This window comes from Oreochromis niloticus, linkage group LG17, assembly GCF_001858045.2.
Source record: "Oreochromis niloticus isolate F11D_XX linkage group LG17, O_niloticus_UMD_NMBU, whole genome shotgun sequence".
NCBI classification, from domain to species: Eukaryota; Metazoa; Chordata; class Actinopteri; order Cichliformes; family Cichlidae; genus Oreochromis; species Oreochromis niloticus.
The window spans coordinates 12,064,959-12,092,258 of NC_031981.2; the positions used below are offsets into that span (position 1 = coordinate 12,064,959).

Genomic DNA, 27,300 nt, shown 5'->3' on the forward strand with positions numbered 1-27,300 from the left:
TTTTATGTGTGCGTGTGTTTTCCCATGCAGATGTGTAATTATGCCACAGTGTATGGGGAGAGATGTAAGGGGGGAGGAGAGGGCTGATGTACTTAGGCTAAAGAGCATCTCGTCTGACATTACATAAACAAGGAGTGACAGCCAGGGAAGAAGGGAGAGAGAGGTGGTGGAGCAAGGAAGTGAGTCATGAAGAGGGCGATCAGGGTGGTCTGACAGTTGACGAGTTGATAAAGAAGACGATCAATCCAGGCTCACTGCACATAGTATGAGCTTAACTTTTATGAGCCTTTAATTTTTCTCTAAGTGCTATAATTTGTTGACAATATGCACAATTTGACCTGTCTGTTACTTAAGTGTAATTATTAAATGCACTATCTCTATTAATGCAGCATTGAGCAATGAAGGTCAGAAAAAATCTGTGCTATCCACTCTCTAAAACCATGCAGGTTAGGTTTCATTGGTATATCTAAAAACGCCCATGACTTTGCATAAGATGAGCAGGGATAGATAATAAAAGGTTAGATAATGATCGCGTCTGCTATTTTGTGCTCATAAATGACCCAACCAAAGATACTTGAAACAAATGTATGGTAATTTGTTACCATTTAAGGCCAACCTGTGGTGTCCTATTGGTGTCTATTTGCTTAGCTGTACATTTAAGCAGAAGGAAAGACTGAAAGATGTAACCAACATTGTAACCACGGAAATGCAGTTGTGTACAGTCTGAAATAACTTAAAAGTGCATCATATATGAAAGAATAGCAACTTTGTGGCTGTAACAGCTTCTTTTCTATTTGCTGAAAAAGGAACAGCAAAATTTTTTTTCTTAATATTCAGCTAATTAACTGTATATAAACGATAGGCTTAGCTAAGTTTCACCCAAGATTCATTGTGAAACTTCAGGCTGAACAAATTTGTCATCTTGGTTTTTTGAAACTAGATGTGACAAGCAAGCGGTTACCTGAGAGAAACCAAACTGTCAACTGAAGAGTAAAACATACCCTGCTTTAGTTTAAATGATGATTTGATCTGAAACTAGCGACTGAGTCCCTAAAGTCATCAGTAAAGTAATTACTGAAGTCACAAAGCAACCATTAGGCATTCTATACACTCTATGATTTACTCACATATTTCACTTAATGTAAGTAGCAGGAAGCCACAACATGTAAATATAGGTCTGCAAAAAATTAATAAAAAATACCAATATATTACCAGTGCACTACCATCCTGGAGCCTTTTGACCAGCCAGCCGAGTCTCTGTTCAAAGGCCCAAAGGGGACACAAACACACTTTTGACCTGGAGACTCTCGCCTGAGATCACTTAAGTTTTGCTGTCACTCACTGTTTATGTTCGTTTACACTTGGTTGGTTATGTTGCACCCTGGGAGGACACCAGGGCTTTATTTCTGTGCTTTACAGGAGCATGAAGCAACACAGGGGTAAAACAACTAGCTTCTCTTGTTAGTCGACAAGAAGAAGAAACTTTTCTTTCCCTCGTTCTCCTTGAATTTCCACACCATTACACACTATTAGTAGCTCTAATGAGTTGACTGGCAGAATTATTTCAAGATATAGTGCATTTAATAATTGGAATTAATATTAATAAAGTTGGTAGCAGTGTTGCTGTAAGTAGTAATAGAGATGTACAGTAAATCAGTTAGTAATACTTTTGCACAGTACTGTGCAATTGTTTCTTTGTATGTTGCTTACAAGGAGCCAGACTTATCATTTTTAAGGTAGTCTTTAGAAATAGTTCTCCAGGTTTACTGAAAACTGTCTTACTTTGTAGACTGGCTGCTTTTTAACTCATTTTCAGTCCATTTCTTTTACCCGACCATTTCCGTAGAAATGCTGTTTTGTTAAGTGGTTTTGTTAAACCACTTAACACTGACCTATGAATCCATTGGTGTTATGGGTCTAATCAAAACAAATGTTAATATGAACATAAAAAGTACAGACAGATTTTGAGCTACCATGCAATACCATCTGGAAAACATCTGATTGGCAACAGCTTCATTTTCCAGCATGACAATGATCGCAAACACACTGCCAATGCAATAAAACCATACATGGTTAGAAAAAACTACACACACCCACACACAGGGAACACTATCAGTCGTGGATCGGCCTCTCCAAAGCCTGGACAGTGATGTTGTCGATGTGAACAGAATTTGCTGTGCTCTGCAGTGCTGTGTGTTATACTGTATGTGTATGGCAGGACTGAAGACTCAGCTATCTGATGCTTTTCTGCTGGAGCAGCATGTGTCACAGTCAAGTACTCACCTCATTAACTCCCTTTGTTCACAATAATCCATCTTAATGTCGAGTGTGTCTGTGCATCTCCCCATTTCCCGCAGTACTGCAAGCAGAAAAGATCAGAGGCAAAGGATAATGTCTTGACCCCGCTACTTATTTATTTATTGACGATTTTACTATCAACGCTATCTTTTCTCCTTAAAGCATTTAACCCCTACTGCTACTACACTACAACCACTAAGTGTGAGTTAATTAGTTAGTTAATCTTGAATTGGTATGGGCAGGATAAATAATTAGAATTGTACCTCAATAGGCAACCTCACATCACAGCCAGGAAAACTTTAACCCTGCCCCCAAGGTGTTTCCAAAGTCACCTTCCACTTCAAACCTAATTTCACCTCCAAATTGCCCTTCTTGTATTTATCTCCCTTGAACTCATTGGACAGGATATTTTGCTTTTTTTAATTAAAGTAATTAAGCTTGGGTTGTCAGGTAATAGGAGGATTTTCTGCTCTGAGGCATTGTGTGTGCATGTGTGTGTATATGTGTGTCTTGGCAGCTGTGGCACAAGAAGATAGCCGGGCCCAGTCTTATCCCTGGTGTCCGTGCGTGGCTAATACCTGCAGTAAGCAGAGTAGTGCTGTGACTGGGAAGCAGATGAGTGAGACTTTTGCAGCCTTTATCTTGGGTGTTCATCCACACATTCATCCAGCCCACCAGTGAAGGGGCAACCTCTCCTCAACCTCTAGTGAATTTGGCTATAAATTGTAATATATTTTCCTATCTCCTATGCTCTTTGCTTATCTCACCGCTGCCTCTCTATGCTTCACAGTTGTGTGGTGGATGAGATGGATTTCTCAGGCATGGAGCTGGACGAAGCGCTGAGGAAGTTTCAGGCCCACATTCGTGTCCAGGGGGAAGCCCAGAAGGTGGAACGTCTCATCGAGGCCTTCAGGTACTTACAGTACAGCTAGCCTTTCACAGAAGCTTTTTTTTTTTAAAGAAAATGTTTATCAGTCGGTATGCCCATTAAATAGGGAGAACACCAGCTTCTGTTTCCACAGAGTTACGGCTACTGGTTTTACATGTAATTATTATCAAGTTTGTTTCATACCTCATCTGTCATCTATCTATATGGCATTGCAGACTAAGGTAAACACTACAATATCCATAAGTCTTGGTTGTCAGGGGAATAGAGGAGGGCATGAATAATAGAACAAAAAAAAAATGGATTTGTAGTTGCGCAATAGCTCCTTATAATTGAATCAGAATTTAAAAGTAGCAGTAGAAACTGTCACTTCAGCTTCCACAAAGTACACAGTTTTAGGCTAAGTAATAGGAGAGTCTGGGAATTTGGGGAAAATAGGCTTGACATGTTATCAAAGAATCTGATAACATGTGTATATATATATATACAAATACCAGTTATTTAAAAGACAATGAAAAATATTGAAAGAATTGAAGTGTGAGTGATGTCACAATGAGATGATTAACTGAAATAGCTGAAGTTGTATCATCTTGCTTTAAAACTCCATTCACTGCATGCTAAACCTCTCCTCATTCAGGTATCTAGCCATAGTCATATATTTAAGTTGGTATTTTGTAACATCTCCAAAAGCAAAAGTAAAAGACTAAAAGTATAGTTAAAGATGTATGTATCAACCCTAATGTAAGCTGTCTGTGAAGGTTCTCAGTCATCCAGGTCATCGTAGTCAAAGGAGTTTGCAAAGAAAAGCGTCTGGACTTCTTTAAGTTTCTTGAAGACGTTTCACCTCTCATCTGAGAAGCTTCGGAACTGAAGAAGCTTCTCGGATGAGAGGTGAAATGTCTTCAAGAAACTTAAAGAAGTCCAGACGCTTTTCTTTGCAAACTCCTTTGACTCTAATATAAGCTGCAAAACTTAAAATGTCCAGCTAATGTGACTACTACACTATGCAACCATGTTTTTCTTCTATGATAAAGAAGGATTTTTGGAATGATTCTTAAGGTTTTTTATTTATTTATTTAGTTTTTCTAAAAAAAAAAGAAAGAACAAAAAGGAAAGAAAAGAAAAAAACTGACTTTTAAGCTCTAAAAAGTCATGCAGGCTGAATAGAGTTCTGTGGAAAAATCTTGAGTCATCACCCTGTATTTCTTTATATTTTGCCTCTAATAATTTTTTAAGCAAAGGTCTTTCTTTAGATATTGGCTGCATTTTCACCCATTTGCTGATTTTCTTGGATGATTTTGCCTCTTACATTGGGCTTCAGTCACAGTATTTTGGTGCACAATTATGTATGTAGCAGTCAAAACTTTTGATCATGTTTAAATGTAAGTCACCCTTCATATTAAAAAGTCAACTAGAAACAGTGTTTATTATCCAACTAACTGGGCTTAAGTCCATTAGCTACTTACTATCAATACTGGTTGACAAAATCAGGATAATAACTTAGAAATGAACCTGTTGAATTCAAGGACAAGTTTGAGTTCATGGTCATACAGATAAAAACTGATGGCTAAACAGGCGTAGGAAGGAAAAGAATGAATGCACAGTCAATTCTTACTGAAGAAGCAAGCAAGAAGCAGACAGGTTTAGCCATGTATGGCTAATATATTTATTTATGTTCAGAAACATTGTTGTGTGTGTGTGTGTGTGTGTGTGTGTGTGTGTGTGTGTGTGTGTGTGTGTGTGTGTGTGTGTGAGAGCAAGAGAGAGAGAGAGAGAGAATAAAAGCAACAAAAGAGCAGGATATGAATATTTATCATCTTGAAAGTTATGTTTTCCTCATTTGGCAACATTTTTTCCCCACTGAAATGGAACTTTAGGTGTGACTAGAATGAGGTTTAAAAAAACATACCGTCACTCAAGAAATTACTTCAGGGCCAGACTTGTTTTGTAATGCTTTAAGATGCAGTTCATGCAGTTTACAAGTGTTTTGATTGTGAAATATTCTTAAAGAAAGTACCATACAGAAAAGCAAAGATGTGAATTTGTTGTCTTTTTTGGGTGAGAAGCAAGGTTAAGAGGGGACAGAAAAACAAGTATATAACACTTCAGTCAGAGAACTTTGATATTCGTGCATGCAAAGAGACAAGCACACCCAAAGTGGAGTATTCTTGGATTGGCATACGTGAACATTAATTGAACATGAAGATTATAACACACATTTTACTCTTTCCCTTCTGTGTGGATGAACTAAAAAATGTTGACAATCCACTCCATCTGAATAGCGAGGCAGTGTATAATTTCTGGCCACAATTTGCGACAGGGTGACAATTTGCGGTGCAGCTGTGGCTCTGTGTGTTAATGCTAACTGTTTGCCATCGCCCCTCTTGAGTAACAACCACCTGCCACAATTGTCAAGGTTCCCAATAGGGAGAAACATGGCTGCATTGTCATAAGCAGTGGGCAGAGAGGTTGGCACTGCTAATGTTTGGACATCAGGCTGGCTCTGCGTGCTATCAGGAGCAGGAGAGAGTAGGAGGGAGGAGGGGCTAAGGAGACAGAGACTAGAAAAGGAAGGGAAGAAGGGGAGAAAAAGGAAGGAGGGAGGATGGTTTATAAATATCCAGCGTTGCATAACCGCCACTGCCTCTCTGTGCCTGCCTTCACTTGCTCCCGGGCTTTGAAATGCCTCCAAACACACACACACGCACACACACACACACGCATTACACAGAAAGAGAGAAGTCTCAAAAGTAAGTGAAGGGGATTTGAAGCAGCAGTGAAAAACAGCGAGGGGAAAAAGTGAAAAACACCCAGTAGCCTCGGTATCTGCTGCGTCAGTGTACTAATGAATGAGCAAATATGAATCATCTCCAAATGCTGCAGATATGTTCAGTTTATGTTTTCCTTCCTACAATACAGTGTGATATCTGTATATATTTACTCACTATGTAATCACGGTGTTATGTATCTGCCCTGTATATTACAGTCTTCATCGATGAAGACCATGCATCTTGTATAATTTTGCACTAAAATCCACCCAAGGAGCGCATGATGATGTATTACACCATTCAGGGCAATTTGAAAGAAAAGCTAAATTGCCTAAAACTGACAAATCAATTCAGCGAGAAGCATCATATGTCATTTTACCCTCTCATTTTTGTTTTTTACTTAGTCATTTTTCCATGCCTATCTGTAAAGAGTAACAGCATACTCAGAAGGCGACATAAATGGAGGTTTTTCTCACTGCATGGTGCAACATTAGGATTCACAGACAAGGGTGTAATTATTGGTTGCTGACAAGTCACGGTTTTCAGACAGTGAGATGTGAATGAGCATCTGTGTGCCCTGTGATTATCACACTAAAGCAAATACAGTATGCGGGACGCCACAAATACGCAAAACATTTCATTTAAGGCACTCAAACATATATCTAGACATGCACATATGTAATCATTGAGACTGAGCCCTAGAAAGCACAGAAAGCATGAAGCCAGATACATACACACCTATATAGAATGTGGGTAAAGTAAGGGAGGATTAACTACCTTAAAAATGACTCCCAAAATGCAAACTGTTCTAGCCGACTCTTTGTACACAGACAGTTATCAACTATGTTGTAGAATAATGTTGATTGCAGTTCGACAATTTATTTTTAGATGTTACATGGGTGTTTTGTAAACCATTATTGTAGTAAAACTCCAATTCAAAAAAACTTGAGATGTTGTGTAAAGTGTAACTAAAAACAGAATGCAGTGATATGCAAGTCTCATGAACCCATATAATAGAATATAACATGAAATGTTTGAAAAAATTTATCATTTTTAGAAAAAAAAGACAATTTTGAATATGATGGCAGCAACGGGTTTCAAAAAAGTTCAGGCAGGGCAACAAATGGCTGCAAAAGTAAGTGATACTAAAAAGAAACAGCTGGAGGAACATTTAGCAACTAATTAAGTAATTAGCCACAGTCATCAATACCATGATCGGATATAAAAAGAGCATATTAGAGAGGCAGAATTTCTCAGAAGTAAAGCTGGACAGAAATTCACCAATCTGTAGACAAAAACTTTGTCTACAAATTGTAAATCAATTTCAGAATAATGTTCCTCAGCATAAAATTGGAATGACTTTGAATATCTCATCATCTGCAGTAATCATGATCATCATGATCATGATCATCAGTAGATTCAGAAAATCTGGAGAAATCTCTACGTGCAAGAGGCAAGACTTCATCTTGATTTTGGATGCCCGGGCAGCACTGCATCTTTCTGTCACCGAAATCACTCAATGACCGCTGGGACACTTAGAGAAATCATTGTCTGTGAGCACAGTTCACAACAAACTGCCGTCTAATAAAGCTTATTTGAAATAGGCCGACGTAAAGTGAAAAACTGTTCTGCGGTCAGGCGAATCAAAGTTTGAAAATCCTTTTTGGGAAAACAGCACACCACATCCTCTGGGCTAAAGACGAGTGAGACCATCAGCTTGTTATCAGCACTCAGCTGAAAAAAACCCCCAAGATAACCCATCTTTGATGTTATGGCAGTGCATTAATGTCGATGGAATTGGGAACTTGCACATCTGGAAAGGCACCATCAAGCTTAAAAGACATATACAGGTTTCAAAGTAACATATGTACCCATCCAGATGTTGTCTTTTTCAGGGAAGAAAATGCATATTGCAGCAAGACTAAACCTCATACTGCGCCTATTACATAACAGCATCATAAAATGAAAAATATTGCAAAAATGACCCAGGCCTGATGAGCATCTGGACACTGATTTCATACAAGAATGGGACTAATCTCATCAGTCTGCAGATGTTAAGAAACTGTACAAATAAAAGAAAGAAAATTCCTTCTTGTAAAAAAGAGGGCATGCTATACAGTAGCAAACAACTTTTATGAGGTCAAAATGACTTTACGTTTCTCGTAAAATGGTACGCTGGTACATTTGATATATTTTCTGTGCTTGTGAGATTTACAAATCATTCTGTTCTGTTTTCATTTATAATTTGAACAACTTCCTAACTTTTTGGTGACATGTGTTGAGTCTGATTGCATTGTTGCATTTAAAAAGATGTAGCACTTCACAAAAAGCAACTCTGTTTACATATGCAGACGATAAGTATCATGTCCCAGTAACAGTACAGTGCAGTTTACTGTATGCTTGTATTCACAATAGGGATTGGAGGAGAGTGCAGAAACATGTCTGAGTGCAGGGGCAAAGCCGCAGGGTGACATTTACTGATGTGTCTCAATGACATCACCTGAAAGAAACCTCAGGAAGCAGCACAAGGAAAATGTACGCACTTGGATTTGTTATGTATTTACTTATTAATCAGAAGTACCAGAATGCTGCTCCTGATCTTTTCTGTGCTCTTTAACCCCTGATCTTTACTTAAAAATGCTCTCTAGCAGGGCTGATTAATTCATGATTACTGTATATATATATATATGTATATTTCAACAGAAAGCCCACAAGAGCCATACACACCTTCTTTTTTAATCTATATATGCCTTCCATATACATGTTGGATGTTCTTTTGTATTATTTATTAGCTAACCATGAAGTTATTCTTGCACCACACCGCCTTCTAGGCTTCTAGGAAGACACATATAATGTATGTAAACACCTAGCAGGCATCTAGTAGGCATCTACAAATCTACACTCCAGCACGACACTTCTTATACTCAGGAAAGTAAATCAAACTGAGCCTTTGTTTGCAGAAAAGGTGCCTAGGTAAGGGATTTCACATTTCAGTATTCAAGTATTTTCTCTTCTGCACAACGACAACCTGCAAAAAATTCATCCCACTAAGCCGACAAACGTCGGACAGTGATTAACTGCAGAATAGGACTTGACTTTTTCAGCATTTTGGGGTGCTTAGTGCAAGTAACAGAGAGGATGAAACACTTAAAAAGAAGGTCAAATCCTTTGTTTTTGTCAGCAACAGCACCCTCAGTTTCTAGTGTGATGCATGACCCATATAAGTATTCATTCCAGAGGGAGAAATGAGTTTTAGCAGAGCTCACACAACCTCCCCAACGCACTGGTGCTGAGGGGCAGCTTACAGCTTCGTGTGAAGCCACCGGCAAAATTAAAGCCATAACTCTCATTTCAGTGTGACACTCTTATGCTAATGTTGTAATTTTAATAGCATGTAGTGTTTTAAAAAGTGTCTCCTGTGTATATTTATATATGTCCTATTTCCTGTCCCACCCTCTGTCATTCCTACATGGATAAACCATCCTTACCCCCAAATTTATTCATTTTACTCCCACTCTATATTATCTTACATAAGACATGTAATGTTTTGTCAACCCTTAGATTTTTACTGTTTTCTGTCCCTGTTTTTACCTTTTCTTTTACACCCACAGTCAGCGGTACTGCATGTGTAACCCAGATGTGGTGCAGCAATTTCACAATCCAGACACCATCTTCATCCTGGCCTTTGCCATCATTCTGCTCAACACCGACATGTACAGCCCGAATATTAAGCCCGACCGCAAGATGCTGTTGGAGGACTTCATAAGGAATTTACGAGGTAAGGGACATCAAGGTCACGTTGAGGTCGCGTTACGGGACAGCTTGCATCTGACGATGAGCATTAAGGGAGTTATAATGACATTAATTACCTGACATAATCAGCTCAAGCCGGTAGGTGAATGTTTTAGGTCGCTTGAGAAGACTAATGGTGGTTCTTGAGCTGCATAGTTGACAGTGTGGACTCATTGTAAATCTAATACTCAGCTTTCTTTGTCCAACCTGATGTCTTTCCAAGGAGGAACAAGGAAGAATTTCCTTCAGACTCAGGATAATGGCCACAAAAAGAAAGTTGACTAGAAAGCAGCGGTTTTCTTTTTAGCTTTATGTCCTTAGTACAGTTTATGAATATACTGTGCATATTGGTTTTGTTTTAATCTTCTTTAATTTTCCATCTTATACTTTGACTATTGTATTATACTTTTATATCATATTTTTTATTTCTGCTTTGGATTTGGAAGATTTAATGCTCCATACATGCAGCAGTTGCTTGAGAAATGTTTCCATCACCTTGGTGAATCAATGCTACGAAGAATTAAGGCAGTTCCAAAGATAAAAGGGTGTCTAATGCAGTACAAGCAGGGTGTGCAGATCTAGAACGATAATCTATCCTGTGTTATGTGTTGCACTATGCGTTATATATTATAGCCTATAGAGCAAGGGCATTGAAAGAGACAAGCGACATCCCATAAGTTGAGTTACATATGGTCTAAAAATGAAACAGTCAGAAGGAGATTCTTTTTTGTATTTCTCTAGATGAGAATGCTGCTAAATCCTCTGCCTCACCAGTAACTTCTGGTACAGATTCCTGTTGTGGAGCCAATCCCACATGACTCAGAAGAACTGAGTGTCCAACAGTTTCAATCAAACCTCCCTGCATAAATTCAAGGGATAAAGATTAGGTTACTTTTCTCTTCCTGCCTGATTCGCTTTACACAGTCACTCAGAGCGGCACCGACAGAAAGCACCTGTAAATCTCGTCTCCAGTATGCAGACAGATGCTCATCCGGCAAGCGCTGAGAAAGAGACAGGAGTGTCATAGTTTTGCTCTCACTCTGTGCAATCAATCAGAGATTGCTGAGGTCGATGCAGAACAACTTTAATAGATTCATCCAGACTGTTCCTCACAATTAAATTAAGTTGGAAAATCAATTTCAACATCTCATGCAAATTAAGATACGCCAGTCTCTCTTGGCTGCTGTATTTGTCTTCTGCTCATTTTTTTCTTTGCCTCCCTATCCATTCTTCTGTTTTGTTTTGGTTTCAGTCACAGTATTACGCTGTCTGTTTATTCATCTGTCTTTACTTGTTTATATTATGTTCCTCCTCTTTTCTCATCCACTGTGTCTGTCAAACATATTGATGGAAGAAAACATGCAGTTCACTCAGCTAATTGGCTAAGGTGAAAAGCAATTATGGACCAGAAACCAATAGTAATGAAGAACCATAGAACATTCATTATCTCAATTAAAACAGACTGTCAGTGTTAAAGCTGTTCCACAATAGGGCAACACAATATACACCAGCCTAATTAATCTGGTGACTCAACTCACTGAAAAACTGTAACATCTTAGTTATTGGATTCTTTTCTGTTTTCTTTTCTTTCTCTTTTTTTTTGGTGGATGGTCTCGTATTTTCACAGCACATGCATTTCACTTCCTAAGTTCTTGTAGAGGGCTGGCATTAATCAGTACACCTTGTGAAAAGCCAGATTTAAACTTGAGGATGATGAGCACAAGAACAGGATAAAGAGTTGCAAGGGAAACATAAGTAATGTCAGACTCGGACTACAGGAATTTCAGGAGAGAAATTTAGTTCAGGACTGTGGTCAGTACTGATGTTTGTCCCAGGATATCTGATATAAGAATCACTTTTAAGCCTCCTAAACTGTTCACTGACTCATCTGTGACATATCTGATATTTAATTTTTGGTGATTAAAATTATGATTATATGAGCACTCTTCACAAAGAAAGGAGAGAAAGAAAGAAATGAGAGGCTTTTTGAAATAGTGGCCACAAAACAACAAGTGCCTCTAATGTGTACTGGTTTGTCTGGATCAGCTTATGGTGTTTACAGTTGCTAAGCAACTGTAAACACTCTAGCCCTTGAGGTTAGCTAGCACATTTCTATTGACAGAGATGATTAACACTGAAAATCTCACCTTCAGTTCTCGTTGAAGAATGTTCAAACCCTGTTAACCACATCTCCCCAAAGTATTTTGTCATTCTGAATCATTTAGCGTTTGTTGTTGTCCAACGGTCTCTATTTACAAAGTGGTGCATTGCTTTCTCTTGCAGAAAAACACTAATAACTTCCTGTCCTGCACTCCGAGAGTCTGGGTCTGGTATGAGACTACATACTTGCACCTCTCTGAGGCTGTGTTAACAGAATGCTGACATCTTCATGATGATGATAAACCGTAAGAAGTCTGACAAGTCGTTAGCCAATGAACAAGTGGTTTTATACCACAGAAAACCTTCCATTTTAAAACATAGTGTGACCAAGATTTACAAAATAGAATTACATTTTTTGATCATCATGACACATAAACTCGGCATTTAAACACTTTAATGCTGAGTTTATGTGTCATGATGATCATATAGTGGTCAAGTCAGCTGTTTTTCCCATAGACATCTATATGACCAAAAGTAATTCCACTGTCATAACTATCACCATCTGGTAGCCTTTGCATAGAAAGCAGTTCTAAGCCACTTCCACCTTGGCTTTATTTTTTAAAGTGCATTTTTGAAAAACCTACTATTAAAAAAAGTACACATAATGTCATGTCAATCAATTTAATTGTTGTTGAGCTACTTTGGATTGGCTCAAAGTGGTTGCTGCTAGCAAGGCTAAAAACACTTCTCAAAGTCCTAAAAAGTGGCAAAGAAAAAAAGAGAACACGAGACAATAAACAGCAAAAAAATGCTGCTTATTAATGTGACAGTTTACGCACTTTTCCCTCTGGTCATCTCTTTCTCTCCCCCTGACTCCATAATGTGCAGTGATGTCTCAGCGGTGTCCCTGGGTGCCTCACTGACACCGCCGTCACTTGTGGCAGCTTCATTTTCTCCAAACACATCCTGCCCCATTGAAGGTTCAATGTACCACACAGCACGGCGCAGCTGTATCGATCTAATGGGGAGCATCTCGAGGGCAACCTTTCAGCCTAATGACATGCAGCTTTACCTGCTCCAAAATGTCACGGCCTTGAACTGCAGTGTTCCAGACAGAAAATCTTCCAAGAGATGAGGCTGGGTCTTAACCTTTCGCTTGCCAATTAACCTCCTTTCACAGGGCTTTCTGTCATTACTTAATGGAGACAGTGAAAGGAAAAAAGAAAGCGACAGAAGGACACATGAGGGGACAGAGCGAGGAAGCGCTATTCATCTTTCTAATTTTTGCACAAATCAAATGAAGAAGCAGAACAAAGAAATGTAGCATGCACACAAAGTATTTGCATTTTTTGCTATTTATATTTATGCCAGCATAGACACCCTTTTTGTTCATCTGCTACTGTTCATCTATGGAGCAATGACTCCATATCCTGTAAAGCAACCGTGTTGTAAAGTGTGTGTTTATTTATGAGTAATCAGCCTCTTCCTGTCTTAGGTGTGGATGATGGAGCAGATATCCCCAGAGACATGGTGGTGGGAATCTATGAAAGAATACAACAGAGAGAGCTGCGCTCCAATGAAGACCATGTCACCTACGTTTCCAAGGTTGAGCAGTCCATCGTAGGCATGAAAACAGTAAGGACACACTAATATATCTGTGAACGCTTGCTATAGATTCTGTTTTTTTAGTTGGATTAATTCACTCAAAGATGAGTGACTTTACACAAAAATGACACATAATGTAGTCACTGAGCTGATTGCCAAATGTGAATATGATTGCGCACGCACACACAGACAGACACACTTGTTAACTCCATGCCAAGTCACTCGCTCATTAGTCAAGCTCTTATCACTATCACCTAGCCTTAGTGGCTTTAACAGAGCACATTTATTAGTCATTAAATGTCTCATCAGCAGCTCAATCATTACCTCAGGTCATTACGCGAGCTAGATACATCATTAACCACCGCTATCATTAGACTCATTTTTTAACAGTTTAAGGTTAAAAGACTTTAATGCAACCTCATTGCACATGAACTGAAATATGTATTTGAACATAACTCTGGAGGTTCTTTAGTTAAAAGTCAACTTCAGAGACACTTGGTACAGTTTTGTCTGTTTCAGACTGAACAAGTCTGAAGGCAGTAGACTTGGCAGAAAGAAAGGCAGTCTTTAGCTTTATAACTGACTAATTACACTGATTCATATAGGAATGTACTGTCTGTGCCGGCTTGAAACACTGAAAGGGGGTTTTTAAAAGCTGCAACAATAAAGAGACTTCTGTTTGAATCCGATCAAAGCTGAAGGCCTCCCAGTCTTATTTTTTAATGAAATATAGAAAAGACAGACAGATTTTTCCTCATGTGTGCTTGGTTTTTCAACACTTCAAACATTGCACCCAAATACTAGAGTTAACTTGAGATATTCCTTCAAAATTAAATTCAGATTCAGTTTTATTCAAAGTGAAGTCTCGACATAGCATTGGGTGTGCTAGCAGTTTGGGTTTAGTGGTTTAGTCCCAACTGAAATATTGTAGCATGCCTCATGAAATTCATCAAACATATTTCTGGAGCTGCTGTCCAGTGAAAAAGGGTGGCAGCGAAACTAAAAACCCGCAGATGTAGTTCCCAAGCTCTGCTTTGTAATCACTTGTATTAGCAAATGTTAGCATGCTAATGTGAGGAGTAAAGTTGTAAAGATTTGACCTGCTCAACGTTACCATCCACCGTGTCCATTATACACTTTTTATTGAATCGTTAAAAGGGCACAAATGCAGAAGTTGCAGTAAGCTGTAGTAAAAGCAGAGGGAAATATTTAATTTCAAGCCAACATGAAAATAATCAGAGGAAAGCATTAAAAAACAGACATTATTAACAAATTTACATGTGTGTGTACATATATATATATTAGCCACTTAGTTAAATTGTTTCTGACTACTGAGGATCCTGGAAGGCACTGCATATGTCTTTTGCCTTTATTATCTCCCCCTGATGGTAATGCAACTTCTGCATGCAGTTATGCAACTTCTGCATGTGTGTCCGTTTCACATTTTGAAGAGACAAAGCATGAAATAGACACAATGTACTGTCTATTACAGATTTTTCAGTGATGCAGGATGTTAAAGGTCTTGGCTTTTTGCAGTTTCTCTGAGAATTGCATGGTCTGACCTTTGGTCATGGATGAATTTATTAGGATGTCCAACTCTGGGAACATTAAACGCTGTCTTGAATGTTTTCCACTTGTGAATAATCTTTCTCACTGTAGAATGATGGACATCAATTTGCATGAAAATGGCCTCATAATCCTTCCCAGATTGATGGACAGCAACACTTGTTTCTTTAAGATCTTTCCTGATAACTTTCTTCCTTTGCATGTTAAAACACACCTGAATGCTCCAGACCAGCAAACTGCCAATGCTCTGATTTTATAGATGTGCTTACACATCTGATGATCATTTAATCAAGTACATTTGATTAGCAGCATCTGGCTGCTATTCTTAATTCCTCTGGAAGATGTAAGGGTGTACCTAGTTTCTCACACACTGCTACCTTTTCTTTTGGCTTATTTTTTGATAAAAAAAAAAGGTTAATATTTTGTAGGTTATCAACCACATTAATTTGATTATATCCTGATAAAAAAAAGGTCCAACTTTCTTGGTGCATCCATGTCACAAAAAGAAATGAGTGAGTCTTCATGTTTTAATTAATTTTAAATTCAATACCAATTATAGCGGTTGCTTTCCAAATGACATTGACTTTGAAAGTATTCCCTCCATCTTTTTTTTCCGGCTTACGCCTTTAAGTGTCTCTTAGTGATCGATGAGTAGCCATAGGATGACAGAGGGAGTGCTGTCAAAGCCAAAACAATGATGGATTGTTGTGATTGGAAGTGACTGTTGCTGCCAATGGCGGCCGTCTGCTATAAAAAGAACGAGTCTTAAATAAAGTTTCTTCTATTGAAATAATAACCCAGCCAACAGTCTCTGTACTCTGAATTATAAACGCCTTATCTACTATTACTCCAGAAGGATGTGGCACACAAATATGATGAATTTTCCTGTATAGCTAGTAAATAATTGATGATTTGATGAAAGCCGTATTACAGCCTTTGATGAATGAGATGAGGTAGCTTTATATCTAAAGATGTGAACATTTTTTTATATTTATTTTTATTTATTTTTTTATTTGAAGTCAATCAGTTGCCTATAAATATATTGGCATCTGTTGTCAAGCTGTTTCTTAATAATACTTTTTTGGGGGAATGAGCAAGAGGCATTTCAGGGTAATGATGTCTTTACATGTTTCTGACATTAGTATAATGAGAAAGCAGGCTGGCTGTGGAAGGCTGGGCTCGAGTCGGTATACCCTGCAGTGATGAGAGAGCAGGAGAAAAGGAGACAGAGGCTATGTGTGTACTCAATGCATTGCAAATTATTCTCTCAGAGCAGAGGGAAGGAAACTTTGAAATGCACACAGGGAAAATTGCACAGGGGCTGTGTATATTTGTATTTTACCCTGAAGAGGGATCAACTCCACATCTACTCTGCTGCTTTTTGGATTTTTGCAGAACACAGAAAGCTGGACCAGACAAGGCAGAGACAAGTGTGTGAAAGGGTGACAACATGATTAGATCACTCCTCCGAAGGCAGTCTGTTTGGGGGGTTTTTTTGGGGGGGGGTTGCAGTGTAATCTGCTTAAACTTGAAAAAGCACCTTAGTTGAAGAGGAGATGCCAAACGTTTTCAGACAAAAGGAGCATTTTATGAATAAAAAAAAAAACAACCCACACCTGTAAGCACAGGGCTGCCATCTATGTTAATAGAGTTTTGTCTTATGTAGGATCCAGTAACTAAACAACAAGAAGTATATTGCAGAAATAAAACTAACAGGATTTGGCAACAACGCATATTTTTCTTTTTTCTTTTTGTACAAGCAGCCTGTGGCAAAACATCCTTCTTTGAGGACTACCACAGCTACTAGAATCAGGCAGAACAGCCATCACTGTAGGAACACAAACACAAAATATGACATTTGGAACACAGAAAGTGAATCTTCCTCTTGTCTTCTTCATCTTTTATTTTTAAGAAACCTGTTATAATCCCACTAGCAATAAAAAGGAGTTTTGTTTGGACTGGTGCAAAGACGCCAACAGCTCACTCTCATAAACAATGCATTGCAAAGATATGTGCTAGATAAGAAAACATACAAAATATATTTGCTTTTGGTGTTTTATTTTATTGTTATATTAAGCTGGGATTCGTCTTTGCCAAGAGGGAACGCCGAACTTCAGACAGACAAAACCTAAGTAAAGAATCCTAAAATGTAAACCTGGATTTGTGGAAATATTCTCCTCAAGAGGGCACAAATTGTGTTCTTAAGCTTTATAACCATTCTCTCTCTTAGCTGTTGCTGTAAATTACCATTTCAAAGTACTCTTAAGACTAAGAAATAAGTGTCCATGTCACTAAGTTGTCTCATTTTGTGCTTAATGGAGTTTTTTCTACTACAGCAGCCTTGCATCTCTTAGCTTTGGGAGGAAATTTTGATTTAGGTCTTCCAGCTTGTCTTTTTCTGATTTTTTTGAATTATTTTAAAGCATCCCATCAATGTCTTTAATATGATCTTTGATGGCTGGGTCTCCCTTTGTGTTCATATTCAGGTTCTCTCTGTCCCTCATAGAAGACTAGTGTGCTGTAGTCGACTTTTTGAGGTGACAGACGTCAACAAGGCCCAAAAACAAGCAGCACACCAGAGAGAAGTCTTCCTCTTCAATGATCTCCTTGTGGTAAGTACACAAAAAGCCTTACACTTTATTAAATTGACAATCATTATGAGATATTCAGTATAAAAATACTCATCCTGAGAGTTTCTTTTCCTTCTTCTGCACACAATCAGACTTTGAAGTTGCTTATTTAGTTATGACAGCTGCAGTCCAACAATCCTTACTTTGGTTCCAGCTTTTCGCAGTGCTTGTCTTTTTTTATGTTATTTCATAACTCTGGCGTCTCCAGCCATTTCTTTTAATTATAGTAAGCAAATAATAATAATCAAAGATCTTTCCTCTACAGAGCTGCTTCAAAGGCTGGTAATATAGTTTCATTTCACTTGAGGACAGCACAGATTAGCCACTCATTTGATCCAAAGTTATACAGATGTGGGAATTATCAAAGGTTTAAATGTTGGACATAATGTTCTCATTAAGAGGCGCATAGGAGTTATCTATCCAATGTATTTAACTGCCCTCATAATTATGTCAAATGCCGCAACATACAGGAAAGGCAAAAAGCAGCATAGCCATATTACTTCACTTTCTATGGAGGCATAAAAGTAATTGGGACCTGCAGGAGAGGTTGTTAAAAGTCCAATTTGAAGTAAAAGACGAAAGAAGCTATCGTCCAACATCACAGTGCAATTCTGTTCATTTGGCACTAAAAGTTAGCGGAGCGATATATTTCGCAAGGATGTTTTCTCGTGACAGCTTTGAAAGCGGGACAGAAGTTGTCTTTGAAAAATTTTCACTATGGGATGAAAGTGAAGGGGACTTCTCTTTGAATTTGGCCCCTATTACAGCAGCTTGAAAATGTCAAGAAGTGTTTAAAGTGCCAATGTGATGTATTGGTTTAATACGCCTTTCCTGGTAAATTATGCCTCACAGTAGCGCTGGAAAACAGATTTGCCTCATCTTTCTCTATCTGGAAGGTCATTCAGTGGAAAAAAAAGAGTTCCATAACATCCGCGATATATCCTGATATAAGCTTGCTAAGCTGTTGTTTTTAATACAAATTAGAGCACTGGCGCACAATCTGAAACACTTGGAAGGTTGTAGCGTACATTAATATTGACTATCCGCTCTCGATGTTTTTAAAAGTTCAAATAGTTTGTTCTTTCGCAACTGCCTTTGATTTTGTTATGCGATATGGAAATCTCTGTGACAGAGATTTTTGGACATGTTCAGAACATGGAACAAGGAATTAAATAGGCAGTTCTGTCATTCAAACAGTTTACTACAAGGCTCATGGTGTTGTTATTTCTACAGATCTTGAAGCTTTGTCCAAAGAAGAAGAGCTCCGCGGCCTACACTTTCTGCAAAGCCATGGGACTACTTGGCATGCAGTTTCACCTTTTTGAAAACGAATGTAAGTCACAATGCTGGTATGAAAAAACAAATCCCCGCTTGATATCTCCATATGTCATTGCTAAAACGTACCATTTCCAAGCTTGCACACAGAAAAAATATCTGTTGAAATTCGAAGCGAACAAGGACTGTATAATCTGTTGCTTTATCTTAAAGGGCTTATTTTAAGCACAATAGTCTTTTTATTTTTTTCTGACAGCATCAGACTAGTATCAGTTTTATACCAATCTTGCATTTCAATTTCTGGAAATGTCATTCTCCCAGTCCCATTCAGTACATGCTGCACGACATTTTTGCAAGCAAGCCCAAGTTTGCAGCTCAGAGTGACCTTTAGAAGTCTTTTTATGATCACACTTGTAACTAAGACACCCAGGAAAGTAGTTTAGATATGCTTTTCACTCAACAGTTTAATGTACTCCGCAGACTACCCCCATGGAATCACCATCCTCTCACCATTCGGATCAGACAAGAAGCAGGTATTAAACTTCTGTGCTCAAAGTGCCGAGGAGCTGCTCAAGTTTGTGGAAGACCTAAAGGAATCAATCGCAGAAGTGACGGAGATGGAGCAGATACGCATCGAGTGTGAGAATCTTTCTAAATTGTCCATATCACTCAATCAGTGCTCATAGTACAGCGATTTAATTGTTGTTATTACTTGGAATGATGTAAAGCCTTTCAGTGTGTTGAGTGTTTGAGTATAATCGTCAACTTTGTGTCTATTCGTTTTGTGGCAATACTCCCTACAACTGAAGAAGGGTCAAATGCTATTACATTTTGCACCAAATCAATAATTTCATATCTTGGGGTGTTAGAGATCTTCTTAGATGTGAGAATCAATATATCTTTTTTCTTTTTTTTGTATTATGTGCAAACTACTTGTCTGTGTCCCATTTGTGTAGTTTCAGACTGTGTTTTGAAAGAAAAAAAACCTTCTGATGCACTGCAGCTCAAACACACTGCAGGGGGGCAATGATACGGAGGTGAAAATAGGTCAGGGCTCCTCAAAGCAGCCAGGCATCTGACTTGCTCGGACTTGTGCGCGCCTGAAATTCTCTAGACAATGAGTCACTGCAACTTACACATGGACAACCTGAGTGTCCGCTGCCAAGCTCCTGCCAGTGGGCTTCAAAGAGAGGATCCCTGCTGGGTTCTGATGCAGTTGCCTTACCCTCGATAGAGCGGGAGGCCCTGCAGCCAGGGGGGAGCAGGCAACAACATACGCAGATAGGCAGGTGTTGACAGAAGGAAATTATTTTTCTCTTGGAGCTGTGTAAAGGCTGGAATAACTTGTGCTAAAACATAAGAGAGTGCATGTTGGGACACATTTATTATATTTGCAAAGACAAACTTTTTCTCAGGTGGTGATAGATAAACATTTTGAAAACAAGAAAGAGCTGTCACCTGAACACACAAACTTCCCATCGTTTTCCTCCAAGGGGCTTCATTTTGTCAGCAGATTAGTAAACAGCCCTGCGGCGAGCTCACTTCTGTTTCGAGTTTCCCTCTTTGAAATTTTTTCCCCTTTTGCTGCTGTTTTTAATAAAGGTAAATTAAATATTGTCATAATTCTTTGCCACCACAGAATTTCTTAGTTTCGCCCCAGTTTTATACCAGATTGCTGTACACAGAATTTTAAGCCCAACCTAAAAGTTACACTGACTGAGTGTGCCAGTGCAACAGCATTAAGCATGCAGGCTTATTATTCATCAGATTTTTGCTGCTTCTTCTTCTTCGCATTATTATTCTTACTGAGTGTGTCAGTAGCATTAAAGCTCACAATTTATTAGCTGTCAGATTTTATCTTATTATTATTATTATTGTTATTATTGCTATTATTATTCCACCTAAAATTTTGACATCCTTCAGCTTTGAGAACCCCCCACAGAAGTTATACCAAGATCCACAGCTCCAGTGAGAATAGTACGCTATGGCTTTTGGTAACAATTTGTCATATAGATTTCCATATTCATAATTCAAAGTTTATTTGGGTTACAAGGCTTTGGATTTCTTTCCACAGGAGCAATTAAAGTTTCATAAAGAATTAGATTTAAAACAGAACAGTGTAGCAATATCACCTAGAAAATACTTACTTTCACAAATGCCATTAAAGCCCACCTTTTTCCCACCACCTTGCTTATAGCCAATAAATATAAAACAGGTTCTGGAATTTCACAATACAAATGTGAAACTTTTGTATTTTATACTTGGGAAGTCTCTGGCACTCGTGATGAATCGATTCTTCCGATATCACTTGTAACTTTTCTTCGAGACCCACTTCCAGTGTCTCTCTCAGTTGTTTGGACGGTAGGGTCACACCTCCTGTTCTTTTTACGGACTTTAGTCACCATAGCAACTGGGGACTGGTGTCACCCTTTCTCTCAATTTAAAACTCATCATGGCTGATCCAGTGGGGATCGGTGTGTCCTGTTTTTGTTGACGCTTTGATGCAATTCAGCACAACTGTTGTTCACCGTAAGATCAATTTTATTCAAAGTCTTGTTGACTTTGAATAAAATAGAATTTTGCTAGACTTTCAAATGAAAAACTGCTTATCAGGGCTTGTAAATACCACTGGATTTTCAGGACTTTCAAAACAAAAGCTCAAATATTAAACTGGCGTTTCATCAGATGTTTTTAGTTGTCGCTTTCAACCAGACTTGGTGATGGATACACAAAGTCTACACTTTGTTTCATCTTTAAAAGAAGACTAATCAGAATGCATTCTTCAAAATACAAGCTTACACATATTAAAACCACTTAACTGGGATAATAAAAGGTAGCGGCTGCCTTAGTGGTTCCTGTTATGACCACTATTATATAAACAGAATGTATTTACATGTTCTGGACTTTCAAAATGAAATCCACTTAATAATAAAAATGACATTTGAACACTTTTCCAATAGTCCAATTCATACTCTCCATGTTTTTTCACCTTTCCAATAATTTTAGCCAAATTATACTTTACTGTCAAAATAAAGCCTTAAAAAATATTAAAGCTGACTTTCAAGGCTTATAAAACATGACAGTTTTTATATATAATTCATTATCCTGAGGCTCCCTGAGTAGCTCAATTTATGCCTACTACTGTCGCCTTTAAAAATAAAATGTCCCTGATATCTTTTCGCTGTCTCTTTATCTAGCTTTTTTTTTGAGGTACTTACATTAAGCTTAAACTTTGCAACCTCCAGAAAAAAATTCTTATTATCTGATGGTTCATCATAAATCATCATCCTGTTTCATCCTATTAGCTGCTGACAACTCAAATGGCAGCAGGTACATTAGCACACTTTTTTAGTTTTAGCTTTTTCTTACTTATACTCACCAACCACCTTCGGTACATCTTAGGTACACATATATATTTAGCCAAGCAAGTGGCAACTCAATGCATGCAGATGTGGTGAAGATGTAAGGGTTAGAGGAGAGGCAACAGTAACTTGTTACAACCAAGGTATGCAAAAGAGCATTTCTGAATGCGTAACACCCCAAACCTTAAAGCAGATTGGCAAAAGCAGCAAAAATATTAACAGCTGTTTGGCTAATGGCAAATTATCAAGACAGTGAGAGATTGTTAGCAATCTATAGTATCTTCTCAATGCATGCTGCTAGGCATTGTTAAGATGCTGTAATGCCAGGCATGCATTCACCTAAAATAGCTGGGCTTAAGTTTGGTTGGTCCAACTGCTGTAAAGTCGATACTTAGACTGGTCTTTCCAGGGTTTAACTAAAGTTACACAAATCACTGACATTAAAAACAGTGAATAGTCCTGCATGTAAATCCAACTTTACATTATGGACAGTTTCCCTCTTTAAGTACGGAAAAGTGCATATTAAAATCATAATGCTTTGGTAATGAGCCATAGTGTTTTAATAATGAAAAAAAAAACATAATTATAGCCACTATAATAATTGTATTGAAAGTACAACTACATTTCAAACCCAAGGAATCGTTTTATTGTTGGATTTTTCATCAGTCATAGCAGATGTTGTATTGCACATGTGACTTTACAAGAAACATCCAAGTAAATTACTGATTCAATACAATGAAAATAAAGACTGTATTTTTTGTTTTCTATTGGTGGAACTTGAGCTTATTTTTTTTTCCCTTTCCGTTTATCTCTTATTCTCAGAATGCGGACATGTTCTCCCGCACCCTCAAAGTCTCACCTGGCAGTTTTGTGGCTCAGCATCAAAATTAGAATGCAGTGTTGTGTTGGAAACAAAACAACATTTAGTCATGATGATTGGAAATGACATGCAATTACCATCAAGTGTGAAGTTTAATTAGCGAGATGAAGAGGTGTGTGTTGAGAATGGAGAAGAGAGTGGGTGGGAGAGGCAACAGGAGAAATGTGCATGAGTGTGTATGTGTATGTGCTCGCTTTTGAAGGATGAAATGTTCCTGGTTAATTTTGTTGCTCTTACCCATCATCATCCACCAGTCTATCAACTTCCTTTCTCTCTCTGTCACGGTGATTATGAGGATGATCATTTTTGTTTTCTGCTCTCTGCAGGGGAGCTGGAAAAGCAGCAGGGAGCCAAGACACACTCGGTAAAGAACAACGGCACACAGCTAGAGCTTCGCGGTAAACAGGGCTCCCCATCAGGTGTGTGTGTGTGTGTGTGTGCATACTGTTGCTTATTGAATCCCACTGGAGAGACACCAACTGCGCTGTTAATTTGTTTACCTGCTGCTGTTTTTATGAACTTGATCATATCTTTAAAAACTAGGCACTACCTGTAGCATTTAACATCAAGAACACTGTGTAATTTAAGATGCGCACAATACTTGCAAAGACTGTAAATGCGCAAAAATCACCTTTTGCTAAGCCTCGCCTAGTTTCAGGTGTAGTTACTAGTCCTCCAAAGTCTCATGAAATGGGGTATAGTCTCTCAAACAATGTCTTTCTCAAAGTAAACTAAACTGGGCTTCTCAGCTCTAGTTCTCTCTTTCACAGCTTACTAGTTGTCACCAAATGTTATGAAACTGTCTCATTTTAAAAAGAGAACCAGGTGAAAGGGTCTTAGATCTACACTTAATGAATACAAGCTCAATAAATGAGAATTCAAATTAGATTTTTTTGTAACAGGGCTTTTTTTTCCCCTTGATCATGAAAGAATGAAATATTCATAGTACTCACAATACTTTCTACACCATAATATGAATTACACTCACTGGCCTCTTCATTAGATATATCTGATCAACTCCTTGCTAGCACAATTATCTAATCAGCCAATCACATGGCAGCAATTCAACTCAGTGGTCAAGATGACCTGGTGAAGTTCAAACCAAACGTTAAAATGGTGAAGGAATGTGATTTAGGGGACTTTGAAGGTGTTATGGTGATTGGTACTAAACAGCCTGGTCTGAGTCTTTCACAAACTGTTGATCTGCTGGGATTTTCCCAAACAACCAGTTCTCTGGATAAAAATACCTTGTTGATGCCAGAGTTCAGCAGAGAAAGTCCAGAATAAAGAAGAATATCTCTGATTGTACAACATGTCAAACCTTGAAGTAAATGGGCTACAGAAGCCAAAGACCACACAAGGTGCTGCTACTGTCAGCTATGAATAGGAAACTGTGGCCACAGTTCACACAGGCTCTAAAATTAGACAATAGGAAAAAAAACAAAACGTTGCTTGGGCTGGTGAGTTTCAATTTCTGCCCCGACATTTAATGGCAGGGTCACAGTTTGGCATAAACATGAAAGCACAGCTCGTTCCTGCCTTGCATTAATGGTTCAGGCTGGTGGAGGTGTAGTGGTGTGGTTCTTTTCAGTTGGCTCCTTATTACAAATTGAAAATGGTTTAACCACCACATATACATTAGTATCGTTGCTTTATCATTTCTTTATGACCACCCGTCCAGCATATAACAACCATGTCACAGAGGTCAAATCACCTCAAAGTGGTTTCTTTAACATTTGCACTCTATGGGCTATACATTCACCAGAGATCAAAAAATAAATCGCTTTTGCGATGAGAATCCCATCATGCATGTGCAGCCAACAAATCTGCAACAACTGTGTGATGCTATCATGTCAATATAGACCAAAGTTCCCAGCCCCTGCTAAATCTGTGGCATGGAGTATTAAGGCAGCTCTGCAGACAAAACAATCAAACAACAATCAAACTTGGAACTAGCAAGATGTATCTAATAAAGTGGCTAGTGAGTGTATCGGTTAAGGTTGTTGCCACTTGTCACGGTTTAGTGCTGTGGCGGGCAGGATGAGGACCCAAACGCAGGACTCACAGGAACAGAAGGGTGAACTTAAAGAAGCAGCTAACTAACTAAGTACTGAAACACTGGAAAATTAGGAACAAGGAACTTAGAGCAATGGAAACCAGAAACACAAAGAAACTCACACAGCACATGGAGTTGTGCAAGACAACAACAAGCAGGGGAAGACTGAGGACTAAAATACAGAGGCAGGATAACAAGAAGATGGGGAACAGGTGGAAATACAGCTGGGACTAATCAGACATAATAAGACAGAGGGAAAGCAAAACTCATAACACTGAACACAGGACACAAGACACAAGACTATCAAAGTAAAACGGGAAACAAGAGATATCCACAAAGACACAAACTTGACACTGACTGAGACACAGGGAACAAGAAACACGGAGCACAGAAACAGAAACCAAGAGACTAGAATGAAACTAATGAAATCAAAGCCCATTAATAACACAAAAACACCGGGTAACTGACCGAGATACGACTATGCTGTTACTAGATCCAGCAGTAGATCCTAAAAAGTAGCCAAAAACCATGTAAAAGTTTTGCATTAATTTTTAAGTAATTTTAAAAATAAACTTTTATTTGTCATGAACACATAGGGTTGTATAACCAAAATCTTCTTATCGTCTATTCATGCTTCTTACAAAATGCTGACGCTAAAGACATATAATAATAAACACTGTTTTATTGGGCACTCTTCTGAATGAGGTTACAAGGTGGCTTCCGGACAGCAGTTCAGTATGTGAGGCTCTTTGAGTGTGTTTGAATCATAGGTACACAGAAGGGAGAGAGGGACAGCCTGTGTCCTATAGCCATCCCAATAACTGCAAGCCATAGGATATTTCACATCTTTGAGTTCAAATTCAATAACTGCAACACCAAAACACAGGAGACATTATCTCTGGAAGTTCCTTACACTCAATCTGAACTGGAACACTTGTTTCCTTCTTTCCTTAGCATTCTTGTACTATGCTGCATCACAGCTTGAAGATGGATGCATTTGTTCCATTAGTAAAGCTTTAAAGTTGCATGAATGCAGTTGCGAGTGTGATGGTATTTCTAGGTGAATGATTTTCATTACTTGTATCTTGTGTTTATGTCATTTGTCCTCAAAAGAGAGCTTGACATCAGTAGCATTTTCTTAATGTGTGAGGCTAACTAATTGCCTGCATGGCATTATGATAAAGAGACAGGAGATCAGACTGTTTCATTTTAACACAGTAATGACTTGGAGGGTTAGCATTACCTGTAACAAGTTAAATTTATACTTTGTTAACATTTTTCCTATTTTGCAAGAGAGGATAAGTAATAGTTTTGGCTTTTTGTGGAGGGTAACTTCCCCAACTCCAATAAAAAGAGGTCAGTTACATGAATAAATTCTGATGTGGCAGCATCACAGACTATAACTACAATTGATGTAAAGTTAATGATGTTTATAGACTAGCTCTACAGTAGCAAACATCCTTAAAATATGCTGTTTATGCCATTCCTTAAAATTTCAAAAGCCTGCCATGAAAAGTCACTGATGCTAAGCTCTGATTGTACCTTTGCTTTTTAGAGAGGGGTTTACTGAATTTACACTTGCTTCTAGAAGTTCTTCCGCATACTGATTGATTGCATGCTCGCTTCAAGCAAGTCTAAAATTCCTTATCTTTATCTTGGAAAAAAAGAGTGATTTTGCCACCACCTTTGTCCCTTTTTCCCTTCTGTTTTCCCCCCTGCAGGACACCAGGAGATAGATGACAGAAGTGGACACAATGCAGTAGAGGTAAGTGCCTAATAATAGGCTTATGTCCCAAACAACAGGTAAGTGAGTGCAGTGAGAGTCTTTGCAGTGGCAGTATCGAGGTAGGACAAGATAAACTCAGGAGTATCTTTAGGATTAGAAGCGTCAAGCAAGTGTGGGTGAAGAGTGCGTGAGAGAACGAGTGCTGCTGGGTAACGTGCAGCGGGCATGTGAGGTAACCCAATCAAACAAAATATTAGATAAAAAGGACTCCTTTGTCGTGTAAAAATTAAATATGATGGCTCGGGAGAATTAATACACTCACAGCGGTCAGAGCAGGTTGTCCTCACGATGAAAAC

At 38.4% G+C, this 27,300-nt stretch overlaps 1 protein-coding gene across 5 annotated transcripts in view; it reads left to right on the forward strand.

The window, feature by feature from the left end:
- The window catches only part of iqsec3a (IQ motif and Sec7 domain ArfGEF 3a), a 119,240-nt gene that overhangs the window by 84,184 nt on the left and 7,756 nt on the right, over positions 1-27,300 (forward strand). For 3 of the 5 annotated variants that reach the window (XM_013271222.3, XM_005451631.4, XM_025899679.1), the window contains 8 exons: positions 3,089-3,211; positions 9,564-9,730; positions 13,340-13,479; positions 17,502-17,627; positions 18,879-18,978; positions 19,401-19,559; positions 23,489-23,581; positions 26,940-26,983. In XM_013271222.3, the coding sequence (XP_013126676.1) occupies positions 3,089-3,211; positions 9,564-9,730; positions 13,340-13,479; positions 17,502-17,627; positions 18,879-18,978; positions 19,401-19,559; positions 23,489-23,581; positions 26,940-26,983 (952 nt within the window). The remainder of the gene's footprint in view (positions 1-3,088; positions 3,212-9,563; positions 9,731-13,339; positions 13,480-17,501; positions 17,628-18,878; positions 18,979-19,400; positions 19,560-23,488; positions 23,582-26,939; positions 26,984-27,300) is intronic. The other 2 variants (XM_025899677.1, XM_025899678.1) reach the window with 1 other exon arrangement.